Raw genomic sequence first — 14,464 nt, forward strand, 5'->3', positions numbered from 1 at the left:
TTTTACTTCAGAAATAAAAAGTGTTAAGTCAAAGACTTCTTGTTTCTATTAGATTTCTAAGTTAATAGTACCCAATATTTAACAAGTGTCTCTAATTTAAAACCTTTTCCCCTATTAATTCTTTGCTTTGTTCCTCCTATCTATGGACGCTAAGGGTTAAGGGCTACGAACTTCATCTCCAGTTTACAAGAAATTTAACTGCACTAGTATCTATTCCTTTTACCATGCAATGCGCAGATTATCTGAGTATCTCACCTTTGTCTTTAAAGATGTCAAAGAGTAGGTAACAAGCACCAAGCTGCAATGTTCTCTAAAAAGCTACTATTTTTAAACACCTTTATTAAATTACCAATTTAGACATAAGCACACATACATAAACAGAGAAGATCATAGTAACATGTTTTTCATTTACATTCATTACGCATTTTTCTTTACACCTCTCGTAATCCAGCATTACATAAACTGCTGAATTCCTGCAACCAATTCTGATCTCAAATCATAGTCAATGATGGTGTTAATAAGATGTAATTAGTGGGCGCGGCCTATTTTGAGTAAGAAGGGGCGTGCATCAATGAAATAGGTGGGTGGGGTTTGGTATTTTGGCATTAGGAGCGCGTCTCGCCCAGAGCGTACCTTTCTTCTGGAATCCCGCCCCTGAAATCCTTCAGTTGCTAAGTCGGAAACACAGGTAACACAACCGTTTAGAAATCGCTGCGGTTTGCTCGGTTCATACTTTATCCCAGCATACAATTCGTGAAACCGGAAGTGCCGCGTTGGGAATGTCACATTTGTTGACAAAAACATTGGGAGAGTACATGTTTTGAACTGATGCGTGTGACAAGTGTCTTTTAAAAGAAACTTTGTTGTTATTCATTTGATAACTTGGATACCATGTTTCGAAGTTTGGGCAGCTGGTTTGGGCTGGAAACCTCATCAGAACATCAGGAGCAGCCTGCGAGAGTTCAAGGATCGAATAAAGAAGGTGATCAGTTGGTTGACGAAGTGCCAGGGCAGAACACAGACGTGTCAGCCAGTCCAAATGATGAGTTTGCAGATGAGCTTAAAGGTTTTGGGAGTAAGTATTCGCCAGTTTGTAAACAAACCTATTTCTGTCAACCGATGTTAAAGTGATGGGTTAATTCCAAGATCTAATAGTTTCTCCATGTTTGGGGACTTGGGTAATGTGTGCAAATTCGTAGTCGTCTACTAGCTTTTTTCAGCAGACGTTACTTGGATGATATTTTTATAGTAAAAAGTGTAGACTGAAGATACTTGGGCACTTGTCCCATTCTATACTCAGTATAAGTGGGATCATTTCAGGAAGTGATATTTCTTCCAAGTAGTTTCCTTAATAGTCATGTGGTGTAAATGCAGATCTCCTTTATTAGGATTGTGTTTAGGATTGGGTGGTTGAGCCTTGGTGTAGGTGTGTATGTCTGTTTTGGGGGTAGGGGTGAGGGCGACTGTACACAGAGCTCTCAGGGTTCTCAGATTCACGTGTTTTTTTTTTGTAAGTTTCTAACGTGGTTATACCTAAAGTTTATAGATAGACTGTTTTCATTAACTTGTGCTGGCGTTGGTTTATAATGACGAGAAGGAGTTAGAAACTCCATGGTGGTGGTTTTCGTACTTCTAAGCCAGAAATTAAATCCACGTTTAAGTCTTACTTTGTGGCAATTGCATAAGTGCCCCTCTTCTTGCCTCTGTATTCCAACCTCTACATTCTCGTCCACCTGCAACTCGCCCTGAAGAAACATATCAGCTTCAGCTAATTCAGAAGGTTCTGAAGTATGGTAGTACAAAAGATTCTGGACAAGGACCAGGGGTAGGCTGTCTCAACTTCTGTTCAGCTCAGGTGAGGTACCTGTTGACAGTGATGAGTGAACAGCATTGACAAATTGAATTTGATGTTATAATTACTGCTGTATGTAGCTGCATTTTAGGTATCAAACATGTTTTATTTACTTTTATAATAATGTTTTTGCGTGTTTGGTTGCAGTGGTAGCTTTGGGGCTAGATGATTGTAAATAAACATATTTTAGAGAGATGTAGTTTGTTTTGATGTTTTTCAATTCTTGTTCGGTCTTAGAATTGTCAGTTTTATCCACCATCCTACACTGCTGCTTCTCCACACCAGACATAGGCTCGTACTAGGCTAACTGCCCTTGCGAGCCATTTTAAGCCTAGCCAATTATCCCCTGTGAGATTCAAATACAAAAGCAAATAAAATTATGTAGGTATGCATATGAATTCCCCCTGCTTAAATAAACTTGAGGTGGTAAGTATGCACACCTGAAACACAAATGAATTTTTATTAACCAGAAGTTCAGTTTTATTTATTGATATAAGTTCATAGGTAAGTACAGAAGTTCAGTTTTATTTATTGATATAAGTTCATAGGTAAGTACTAGGCTATCTGCCCAAGGGTATTAATAAGCCTAGCCAGAGTGTGTTGGCTTTCGCCACCCCCTTAGATTAGTTCCCTGTGCCTCTGACCTGCAGAGCCATTAGTTCCCTGTACCTCTGTCCAGCAGAGCCACTGGAGTGATCCCCGGGGTAAATTTTCTGTTTCCCATCCACCTGGCAAGGTTTCTCTTGGAGTGCTAGTGAGGGGCTCTGCCTGATGTATATTGGAATCTTGTTTGTGTTCAGACAGAAGACACTTGAAAGTTCACTTGACAGATAAATACTTTACTGCCTAAACAGAAAAGTTTACACCAACTTTGCTATAAAAAAGGTAAAACAGAAACACAACTAGTAAAAGCAAACAGTTCAGTCTTTTGCCAGGGGAAACACAAATTCTTGGTGGTGCTACTGGCAAACAGTGGTTGCGATAGTAAAACTGTAAGTGTGCATTCTGTATAATTAGTAATGGAAAATATTTTATAAACTGGTACACTCTAGACTCCTCTACATCCTTGCAATAACTTCTGCCATAGTGCTCGTGGTTCTGTTTTAAGAAAGTGTAGGTGTCCATGTGACACCAGTTACCTTGCCTGCAGGTAAAATGCGTGTTAAAAGGGCATGTTTTCAGTCTTTATAAACGACCTCCAAACAGTCATCCCTGAAGCCACCTGTATTCAGTATGCAGATGACTCAACTATAATATGTTCCAATGCCTCTCTTGCAAATCTACTAACTACAACCCAACATAGCTTCACCAAAGTCGAAAACTGGCTTGCCAACCATCTCCTGATCTTAAATCCAAACAAAACCAAGCTACTTCTCTTCTACCCAACTAATAGATCACCGACCGAACACTGTACCATACAATCCAATAATGGGACCATTATCTCCCCTGACACCTATACAAAGCTATTAGGAGTAAACATTGACAATAAACTCAGATTTGATATGCATATCAACCAAACCATTAAGTCAGTCAACAAGAAACTTGGGACCCTATATAGAATAAAAGCCTTCCTTACCCCGAATGCCAGGGCAGCCACTGCCCGCTCACACCTTCTCTCTACCCTACTATATGCCTCTCCTGTGCTTACTAACCTTAACAAATCTGATCTGAACAAGCTCTCATCCTGCTATAATCACATTGCCAGATTCGTTACAGGCCTATCCTACAGAACGCACCACTGTATTAACCTGAAAAAAACTTGGATGGATAGAATTCCCATACCTTCTTCAGCAGTACCAACTCAGAGGCATTCAAAATCCTTAAACAACCTGAGAATACCCCAGCACTAAAAAACTTAATGACTCCCTACTCCAATCTAAGCTGCCTTCGCTCAGCAAACAGACTCCTTGTCCAAACAACTAAATCTTTCAACCTAGGCGGTGACGCTGTGTTCGCCAATACCACTGGTAAAATATGGAACTCTCTCCCCAATAACCTCATGCTTGCAACTTCTCTAGTTCAATTCAAAAATAGACTAAAACTCCACTTTAAGTCACATTGGCTATGTCCCTGCTCAAACCCAGACTAGCTCTGTGCCATAAACTAAAACCTAAACCAACTAGCTAAGGTGATATGAACTTTGTATGTTGTAATAAAGAACTATGTATGTTGTCAAACTCTACAGCATTATACTGCCTATCGTCTTCGCTCATATGTTATTAATGTATATTCTAATCATTAGTAGTAAATTCAGAAAAATTGTATGGTAGTCATGTACTAGTATGTAAATAGCCTATGTTTTTTTTGTTATTCATCTCATTTACTATTTTCTGTATCTAGTTATCATTGTAACTCTGATGGAGCTTTTCTCCCCGGGCCTCCGCTGAAAAAGGACATGTATCCAGTCGGACCATCCCGGTTAACAAATGTAAAATAAAATAAAATGTTTTACAACACGTGCTACCTTAACTGTTTTATGACATATGAGCATCATAATGTAGTTCTATTAAATGTATTGCAAAGGAATCGTATTATGTATGGAAGGTTTACCCTAGCATACTTTAGTGTTTGTAAAGATGGATCCAGTCAGCTCTGTAGCAGGACTTAGGTGGCTATTTAACAACCTCATCCCCTATGCAAAAGTAAGCATTGTATGGGATGAGTCCACATTCAGGAATGAATGAAACTTGATATGACTACAGACACACGTACTCATCCACTGAGAGAAGGTGGCTGTAGATTGGTACTCCAGGCCACTGATGAGTAGCATAAAATGGGACTTGTTTGGGGGGTGGTAGACAGAATTCCACAAAGCAAAGGACACTGTGGGACATTCATGGGGGATGAAGGTATCCTGTATAACATTGAGTGTCACTGTAAGCCGCACCAGATGTCAGTAAGCTTGAGGTGAAAGATGTGCACGTCTGTATTTTTGTGTGCATGGTGTATGCATGTGTGTATATATAACTTTTATTTTGATATGTGTCTATATACATATATATTTATAGTGTGTGTGTATACAGTGGATATAAAAAGTTTACACACCCCTGTTAAAATGCCAGGTTTTTGTGATACAAAAAAATGAGATCACAATAAGTCATTTCAAAATGTTTCCCACCTTTAATATGACATATAAGCTGTACGATTCAGTTGAAAAACAAACAAAACTGTTGGGGGAAAAATATAAAAAACAAAACCTGCACAATAAGTTGGTTGCATAAGTGTGCACACCCTTAAACTAATACTTTGTTGAAGCACCTTTTGATTTAATTACAGCATTCAGTCTTCTTGAATAGGAGTCCATCAGCATGTCTCATCTTGACTTGGCAATATTTGCCCACACTTCTATGCAAAAGCACTCCAAATCTGTCAGATTGTGAGGGCATCTCTTGTGCACAGCCATCTTCAGGTCACCCCACAGATTTTCTATTGGATTTAGGTCTGTGCAGTGGCTGGGCCATTCCAAAACTTTAATTTTCTTCTGGTGAAGCCATTTTTTTGTTTATTTGTATGTATGGTTGGGGTCATTGTCTTGTTGAAAGGTGAAATTCCTCTTCATCTTCAGCTTTCTAAGAGACGTCTAAATGTTTTAGGCCAAATGTGACTGGTATTTAGAACTCTTCATAATTCTCTCCACATTGAAAAAAGCCCCAGTTCCAGCAGAAGAAAAGCAACCCCAAAGCATGATACTGCCACCACCATGCCTCATTGTGGGGATTGTGTTCTCTTGGTGATGCAGAGTGTTGTTTTTGGGCTAAACATACCTTTTGGAATTTTGACCAAAAAGTTCAACCTTGGTCTCATCAGACTATAACACATTTTCCCACATGCTTTTGGGAGACCTGATGTATTGTTTTGCAAATTTTAGCTGGACCTGGATGTTTTTCTGTGTAAGAAAAAGGCTTCTGTCTTGCAACCCTACCCATAGCCCAGACATGTGGAGAATACAGGAGATTGTTGTTACATGTAGTACACAACAAGTACTTGGCAGAAATTCCTGTAGCTCCTTCAGTGTTGCTATAGGTCTCCAGTTTTTATCTTGTCTTTTCATCAATTTTGGAGATGCGTCCAGTTCTTTGCAATGTCACTGTTGTCCCATATTTTCTCCACTTTTTGATGACTGTCTTCACTGTGTTCCGTTGTATGTCCAATGCTGTGGAAATTTTTTTGTAACCTTCTCCTAACTGATACCTTTCAACAATGAGATCCCTTTGATGCTTTGTAAGCTCTCTACGAACCATGGCTTTTGCTGTAGCAGGCAACTGAGTAAATGTCAGAAAAATCCTACTAGGACAGCTTAACTTTATTTAGGATTAATGAGTCTCTCTAGTTGATGGCAGGTATGTACCCAAGAAGACTGAATGCTGTAAATAAATCGGAAGGTGCTTCAGCAAAGTGTTAGTTTAAGGGTGTGCACACTTGTCCAATCAGCTTATTGTATGTTTTTTATATTTTTCCCCTAACAGATTTGTTGTGCCCCCACACACCCCCCCTACTTTTATATTCTCAATCCGAGGTCGCATTACAGTGGAGAAAAGGGAATTTTCCCTTAACCGCACTGTAGTGTGACTAGCACAATGAGCATACCTATCCGAAAATGCTCCTTCGGTGAACAGCACTTTCAGTTAAGTATGTTCGGTGATTTCTGCTAGAAAGTGCCATCGGGGATCATTACAAATCCCATATAATTAATATATATGTGTGTGTGTGTGTGTGTGCGCGCGCATGTATGTGTGTATGTATGTGTGTGTATATATATTTGTTTGTGTCTTTCGGCTTTTCCCGGTTAGTGGTTGCCACAGCAGAACTCCAGTCCGCTAATGATTGGCAGTAGATTTTTACGTACTGGTTTGCCGGGCCTAAAGCACAGCCTTCAACGAAGGAACGCCCATTCACACATGTCGCTACACAGAAGGCACTCTTAACTGAGAATCGAACAGGCAACATCTAACTGTGAGGCGACAATGCTACCATATATATATATATATATATATATATATATATATATATATATATATATATATATATACATACATATACATATGGGTCTCTGTTATATGTTTGAACACTTAATTGTTCGAACCACTAAACATCGACCGTTAGTGATCGAACAATTAAATGTTCGAACATATAAAAAAAAAGAAAGTGTAAAGGGTGTAAGCAGGGGGGCAAGCCCCCCTGCACCCCCCACACACCCTGCTACTTAAATATACCAACTCCAAGATCACATTTCAGTATGCTACAGTGTGGAAATGGAAAATTTGCCATTTCCTACACTGTAGCACGATCTTGGAGTTGGTATATTTAAGTAGCAGGGAGTGTGGGGGGAGCAGGGGGGCTTGCCCCCCCTGCTTTACACCGTTTAGTTTTTTTTGTTTACTTATTTAAAATATTCGAACGTATTAAATGTTTGATCACTGGAGGTCGATCTTCAGCGATTCGAACATTTAAGCGTTCGAATATTTAACATAGACCCTATATTACCCTGAGCCAGTGGTAAACATTACTCAAACCGCTGAATCACTTACAAATGCCTTCTACCAGCACCTACAGGACTGCATGGATCAGGCAATCCCAAACAAAACTAAGACTCTTTGTACCAAAGGCAAGCGTCCAGTCTGGTGGACCCCAGCCATAAACAAGCTCTACAACAAAAGGAGGAAGCTACTACAAGATAGAGCAAAATCCTTGAAAGGTAAGACACCTTTGATCATTATAAGTAAAAAACTAAGAGCTCTCATAAAATCATCCAAGGCAAATTTTGAGAGAAAAATCGCCAAGGACTCAAAAGACAATCATAAGGCCTTCTTTAGCTATGTTAGAAACCTAGGAGGAAGCTCCCAGATATGCTCAGAATTTGTTCAGAATGATGTGAAGATTACTGAACCTACACACATTGCCAACATACTGGCTGACAGGTTCAGTGCAAACTTCTCCCCGCACTCGTCCCCAAAAGGAGACATATCTATACCAGAGGATTGTAGCCGCCCAAACATCTCCAACGCCCAGGTGAGAACTGCCCTCTCCAAGGCAAAAAACACAGCATCCATGGGACCGGATGGTGTCCCCGGCTGTGTGCTCCACGAACTCAATGAGGAATTAAACCCGCAGTTAGGACAGCTGTTTAATCTTAGCCTCACCTCAGGATACGTACCCAAGGAGTGGCGCACGGCGACTGTGGTCCCACTTCACAAGGGCGGTGCCTCCACCGACCCTGGTAATTACCGTCTCATTAGCTTGACAAGCCTTATCTGCAAAGCCATGGAGAGGATCATAATGGAACTCATAAATAAAGACATAGGGAACTTGCAGACTTTGGATCCAACCCAGTTTGGCTTTGTCAAAGGCAGATCATGCCTTTTAAACTTGGTTGACTTTTTCGAGACAGTCACCAAGGTCATTGATGAGGGAAAGGCAGTCCATACAGCCTACCTCGACCTGGCAAAGGCCTTCGACACAATACCCCACTCAGGTATAATCGAAAAACTCATCAGCTTGAATGTAAACCCATACATCACAAGATGGGTTGCAAACTGGCTAAGTGACAGAACCCACAGGGTCAGAGTTGCTGGAGCCATGTCAGACTCAAAGCCTGTCACAAGTGGTGTCCCACAGGGCTCAGTCCTGGGTACACTCTTGTTCGGCATCTACTTTTCTGAAGTACAAGCAAACACAGGAGGGTTATGGCTGACAAAGTTTGCAGATGACTGCAAACTGGGCGCCATAGTCGAAAACACATCTGACACAGATATCCTTCAGAAGGTCCTCACAGACACGGATAACTGGTGCCAGAGCCATGGCCTAATGTTAAACGACAAGAAATGCATAGTCATACCCTTCGGGAAAAACAAGGTTACCCCTAGCTACCATATAGGTGGCAATCCACTGAGCACAGAAGAAGTCATCAGGGATCTGGGGACCCAGGTTGACAGTAGCCTTTCGTTTGACACTCGTGTTGCTAAAGTAGTTAGGAAAACCTTCTACATTGCCCACCTGATCATGAAGGGATTCACATCTAGATCAAGGGAGGTCATCGTCCCCCTATACTCATCACTCATTAGACCTATGATTGAGTACAATGCCCCATTCGGAATGTATCTGACCCGACACCTGCAGCAGCTGGAAAGGCCCCAAAAGTTCCTCACCAAAAGGATAAAGGGTCTCAAAAATATGTCTTATGCTGCCTGACTGAAAGAACTCCAGCTCTATTCAGTCTCATACTGCTTGCTCAGAGGTGACCTGTGCCTGACATATAAGGCCATGTCAAACCCAGATTTGATGAATATGCTTCACCTCAAAAAATCTAGATCCCTCAGAACCACAAGGGCAGGAGACTTAAACCTTGACACGGTTATTAATAGAACGTGCTGGAGGGACAAATTCATCACCCAGAGACTCCCTATGCTGTGGAACAAAATCCCGGTACATGTGAGGCAGAGCACCTCGCTGGCCTTGTTCAAGAGGAATCTTGACCAATGGATGGGAGATCGCAGATATACCCCAGGGATTATTTCAGTGTCACTGCTTGACAGAGGCACAGCAAAATAATAGGCATAGTTTTATTCAAACTAAAGGGGTGGCGAAAGCCACATAACTATGGGCTAGGCTTATAAATGCCCTTGGGCAGATAGCCTAGTATGAACCTATATATATATATATATATATATATATATATATATATGTGTGTGTGTGCATATGTATATATAAAATTATCCTCATGACCAGACTCAGCAGGACATGATGAGTTAAGTAAAACAGCATGTCTCTGCTGATGTTGATGCTTTTTTATTTGATGTTCTGTCGTTGCTATAGGGTGACATGAAATGGGACAAACAAGCAAACTGACAGACATCGGTGAAATGGTTTGCAGAATTTGTTTTGTAGGGACTGCAATCAAGCATGAGACTACCATGTGCTTTGTCATCAGGGCTGGCAGTGTGTAATGGCTAAGTGATGTGCACTGTTAATAGCTCTGTGTAGTGGGGAACATTGGTATCTATTCCTTAACCTCTAGGTTGAAAATTTACTAAGATGAGTGTTTATGGTTGTACCATTCACGTACAAATGTACACTAAACATGCATCATTGCTATGATGATATCGCACACAAGTAAGGAATTGTAGAAGTGAAGCATTTTCATCATTTAGCTTCTGTAGTACACTGCTGCATTTGCACTCAGCGTACAGTATAAGCTAGGATAGAGGCTGTTCAGAACAGGGCTGTTATGTGATTAAAAGTTATACATCAGAAGTGCTGAGAAGTAAGACAATAAAAGAAGAAAATTCTCTGTTGTGATGTGGGAATCGTTTTAAGACTCCTGCTTGCCTGCTGATGTATAGACCTTGCATTGTTGCGCTATCATTCTCATGTCCCAACACACATGTGTTATGTGATTGCTTACCTATTGCTTTTGTTTTTCAGTACACTCAAGTAGGCATGTAATCTTGCTAGCTGCCAGTGGCACCTAGGCTCATTCCTGACTTATATCTGCTGTATCACTTCTGGATCATCATCATCACTAATGTTAGGTTTTTCAATTTTACCTCCATTATTTAGGTCCCCATCGGCTATGACCTGCTATTATTGCCCTGGCTGTGGATAATCATCTAGGAATTTGTGTTTAAACAGAGTTTTACGAGACTTGACTGTACTTTTAAATGGGGGTACATTTCAGTTTAAAAGTTAAAAGTAACTGAACATTTTTTCTCTGGGAGAAGCTGTGTTTCTTTTACTTTTTCAGTTTGGTAAAATGTATTTCTCCATTCTGTAGAAAGATGGCTTACTTCCCACCAACTACTACTGAACCCTAAGAAAATCAAACTCCTCCATCACAAAACTTCCTTCACTGTCTTCTCCCTGAATAATACTATTATCTCATCTGAACCCAACACCAAACTACTTGGTGTTATCGATGACCATCTCAAATTTGATCTACACATTCAGCAGTACATAAAAAGGACCCATCAAAAACTAGGTCTGCTCTATAGACATAATAAATACCTTAGAACTGCTTCCAGCCTCTCCCTTGTTCAAGCCTTTCTCCTCGCCACACTGCAGTATGCAGCCCCTATTCTTACATACCTCCAGTCTAATATTCTAACTAAACTTGAACTCGCCTATAATAAAATAGCTTGATTTGCCTGTGACCTAGCTTACCGCACCCACCATTGTCTCGCTCTAAGATACTTGCAATAGCTTGAATTTCACCACCAAATCCTAATGCCGCAGCTTCTCTTGGCCCATGCAGTTCTACATCAGACATCTTCCTGTCCCTCTCTCTCCACTCTCATCCACCCCCATACCCCCAGTCTCTCAACAGAAATCTTGCAAGTCTACATGCCCAACAAAAATATTGATAAACTACTCTATAGCTATTCCGTAACAAAGGCATGAAACAAAGTACCCCAAGAAGTCAGAAGTATCACAGACCCGAACACCTTTAAAATAGCAATTAAAGGCTATTTCCACAGATCATGGACATGTCTCTGCCACGACCCAACATAAGCTATGTTTCTTTTACTCTGACTGTTGCCCTTTCAGATAATACCATACTTGTCCTCACACTTGGCTTCCTGCCTGTTCTCCTTTCTTGTACTTCTTTCTAGTCCTTACTCCTCTTACTTTTTTCCCCACTATATACTACCTCCAACTGTATACCATAGTAGTCTTCTCCTCACAATATGCTCTACATTGTGCTATTTCTGTATTTTTTTCCTCTCTCACTACATCTTTCCTCAAATATGCTAAGATCTGGTCTCTATTTGGCTTCTACAATATCTTTACATGCCTTTAATCCCTGCAGATAAATCTCTCAGTTACTTATACTTTTTGTATCCACTTCAGAATACGTTTTCTTTTGTAAAAACTGAACCAGCCATGCACCAAGAATGTTAGTTTTTATTGTATTATTTCTTCTTTTGTAAATTACGGTCTTTGTTGATTAATGTGTAAGTAATGTAATACTGGAGCTTTTCTTCTCGGGTCTCTGCTGAAAAAGGACTTCTGCCCAGACAGACTAACCCGGTTAACAAATGTCAAATAAAAAAAAAATAAAATAAGTATTAAAGTGCTTTTTACTGTATTTTTATTAAAAAAAGTGACTTTTTAACTTTAACATTTTTACCAGCTTGTTCTGTTTGTTTACCTCAGGAAGGAGGCACCATTTTTGGCTTGACCATGAAACAGACTACTGATCCCATGTCAGACTTTCTTCCAGCCCCAGAAAGAAAAAGATAAGCAAACAGTCTTTACAACCACAGTGGGTTAGCAGTTTGACTCAGCCGCTGGTAGATGACTCTGATGTCGCCAAAGCCGGTTCCTCAGGCCACTCATCTTTTACCCCAGATCCCTGTGGTGTAGTACCTATAGCCACTGTGGACTGGGGTTAACCATGTCATCTGCTGGGGTCCCCTCACTGGGCAAGGAAGAAATATACTTGGTGGTCCTGGGAAAGGGAGCAGTGAAGTCTTCCCTGTTTAGTCAGAATGTTGTGCCATTCCTGGGGTAGCTCTTCCTGATGTTAACAACCCCGTTGGCCCCGTTTGTCCTGTGAAACAGAAAACTAAACATGTACGTTCTCCTGCTCACATTTCTCTGGACCGGAGTAGTTGACTAGGTCGGATGTAATTCATGTTATTGATCTTTCTTATAAAGTACTTTCTGGTAAAAGAAAAAGGGATGCCTCTTTTTCTGAAGAGATTCAAGACTCTGAATGTGTACAGGAAGATGAATGGATAGATACAGGGTTTTCTCATCAGATTTCTAATTCAGATTAAGAAGAGAGCACAGTATCTGAAACTGTTTCCAGAATGTGCTAATGTTTTCATTGGGTGAATACTGAGGTTTCACATTCCCTTGTAAAATATTGTGAGCTCCTTTAAATGGAATTTCCAAAATCTTCTCCCATTCCAGTTAGTTAATTCAAATTGTGCATTTTCTGACAAAGATGGTAAAATAATTGATAATTATGGGGAAAAATGATTCTGCAACTTTGATTTTCAGAATTTTGAATTGTCAGGCTGATGTAACGTTTATTTCGACTAATTTTGGAAGTATGAGAAATGATTTGTCTGCATTTTCTTCTACTGACAAAAAATCTGCTTTAAATAATTTAGTTTTTCAGTTGTACAGGTCACTACTCATTGTTTAGAGTGATTTAGTTTTTTTCCTTCTTGCAGATCACAACTCATTGTTTCAAAGTGTGTGTATGCTTAGTCGCTAGTTCTTTTAGGGCTATTGCTACTGGCACTATTTTGAGGATGTTTGCCTGGCTGCATTTTTAAAACATCTTGAATATTGTGAAAAATGAGAATTTAAATTTCCTTTAGATAGAGATTTAGTTTTTGGTCCCACTGCTGCAGAGGTTATTAAAAAAAAAGATGAGAGGGGTAAGTTGATACAGGGAATCTCTCAGATTATTCAGCCTTCCTTTTTCGAAAATTTCCTAGGGATTCTGTGACCCTCATCCAATTTTATCATGAAACAAAACAAACAATCTCAGCAAAATGTGGGTAAATGGACATTTAAGAAAGCAGTGGCACGTAGGATTCCAAAAATAAGACAGGAACTCCAGAAAACAAAGGACAGTCCAACAAGCCAAGGTGAGCAAGATTAGCAAATGGAAATGGTTTTCTAGTTGGTAACAGCACCCTTTCAGGGCTAGTGATTCTCTGGTTTTATAGTATTTGTGTGACTATCGTATGACCTTTCTTACTTCTCCATCAAGGTTCATTTGTCAGCTATTTCAGCATGTCTATCCATGGAGCTCCGTCTTTCAAATTATTCTGAAAAAAAAACTCCTTTCAAAACATTTTTACATGAGAGACCACCAAGAAAATCAGTAGCTTTTCCTTGGGATCTTAATTTTTCTGAATTAGAGGTGATGGTAGGGAGGTCCATTTTTTTCCTCCTCTTCTTCGTTATTGATACCTCGTTTTAGCATTTTGTTTGTGTAGTCATACCAAATCACTGAAGTATTTAAGTGGAAGTTTTGGTGTTCACTGTCACGAATGTCATAGGTTCATAGGTTCATACTAGGCTATCTGCCCTAGGGCATTTATAAGCCTAGCCAGAATGTGTTTGGCTTTCGCCACCCATTTTAAATTTATTTTGCTATGCCCTTTTTCGAGGTTAGTATACTGTGCCTCTGTCTAACAGTGACACAGAAGTGATACCCGTAAACCCTCGATCTCCCATCCACTCATCAAGATTCCTCTTGAAGAGAGTCAATGAAGGACTCTGCCTAACCTGGACTGGGATTTTATTCCAGAGTGAAGGGAGCCTCTGGGTTATGAATCTGTCCCTCCAGCATGTCCTATTTATTTCAGTGCTGAGGTTTAAGTCTCTCGAGCGTAGCTCGATGGGATTTGGATTTTCTGATGTGCAGCATGTCCATTAATTCGGGTTGGACATGGCTTTATACGTCAGGCACAGATCGCCTCTGAACAGGCGGTATGCCACTGAGTAGAGCTGGAGTTTCTTTAACCGGGCAGCATATGGCATCTGTTTGAGCCCTTTGATCCTCTTGGTGAGGTACTTTTGGGGTCTTTCCAGTTGCTGCAGGTGTCTGGTAAGGTACATCCCAAAAGGGGCATTGTACTCAATTATGGACCT

At 40.3% G+C, this 14,464-nt stretch overlaps 1 protein-coding gene across 1 annotated transcript in view; it reads left to right on the top strand.

Moving 5' to 3' along the window:
• Window positions 1–619: 619 nt before the first annotated feature.
• The window catches only part of SYAP1 (synapse associated protein 1), a 410,740-nt gene continuing 396,895 nt past the window's right edge, over window positions 620–14,464 (top strand). The window contains exon 1 of the mRNA XM_044072785.1: window positions 620–1,075. Within this exon, the coding sequence (XP_043928720.1) occupies window positions 892–1,075 (184 nt within the window). The 5' untranslated portion in view covers window positions 620–891. The remainder of the gene's footprint in view (window positions 1,076–14,464) is intronic.

Source organism: Protopterus annectens, chromosome 5.part1 (assembly GCF_019279795.1).
Source record: "Protopterus annectens isolate FY-2018-M chromosome 5.part1, PAN1.0, whole genome shotgun sequence".
Classification (NCBI taxonomy): domain Eukaryota; kingdom Metazoa; phylum Chordata; order Ceratodontiformes; family Protopteridae; genus Protopterus; species Protopterus annectens.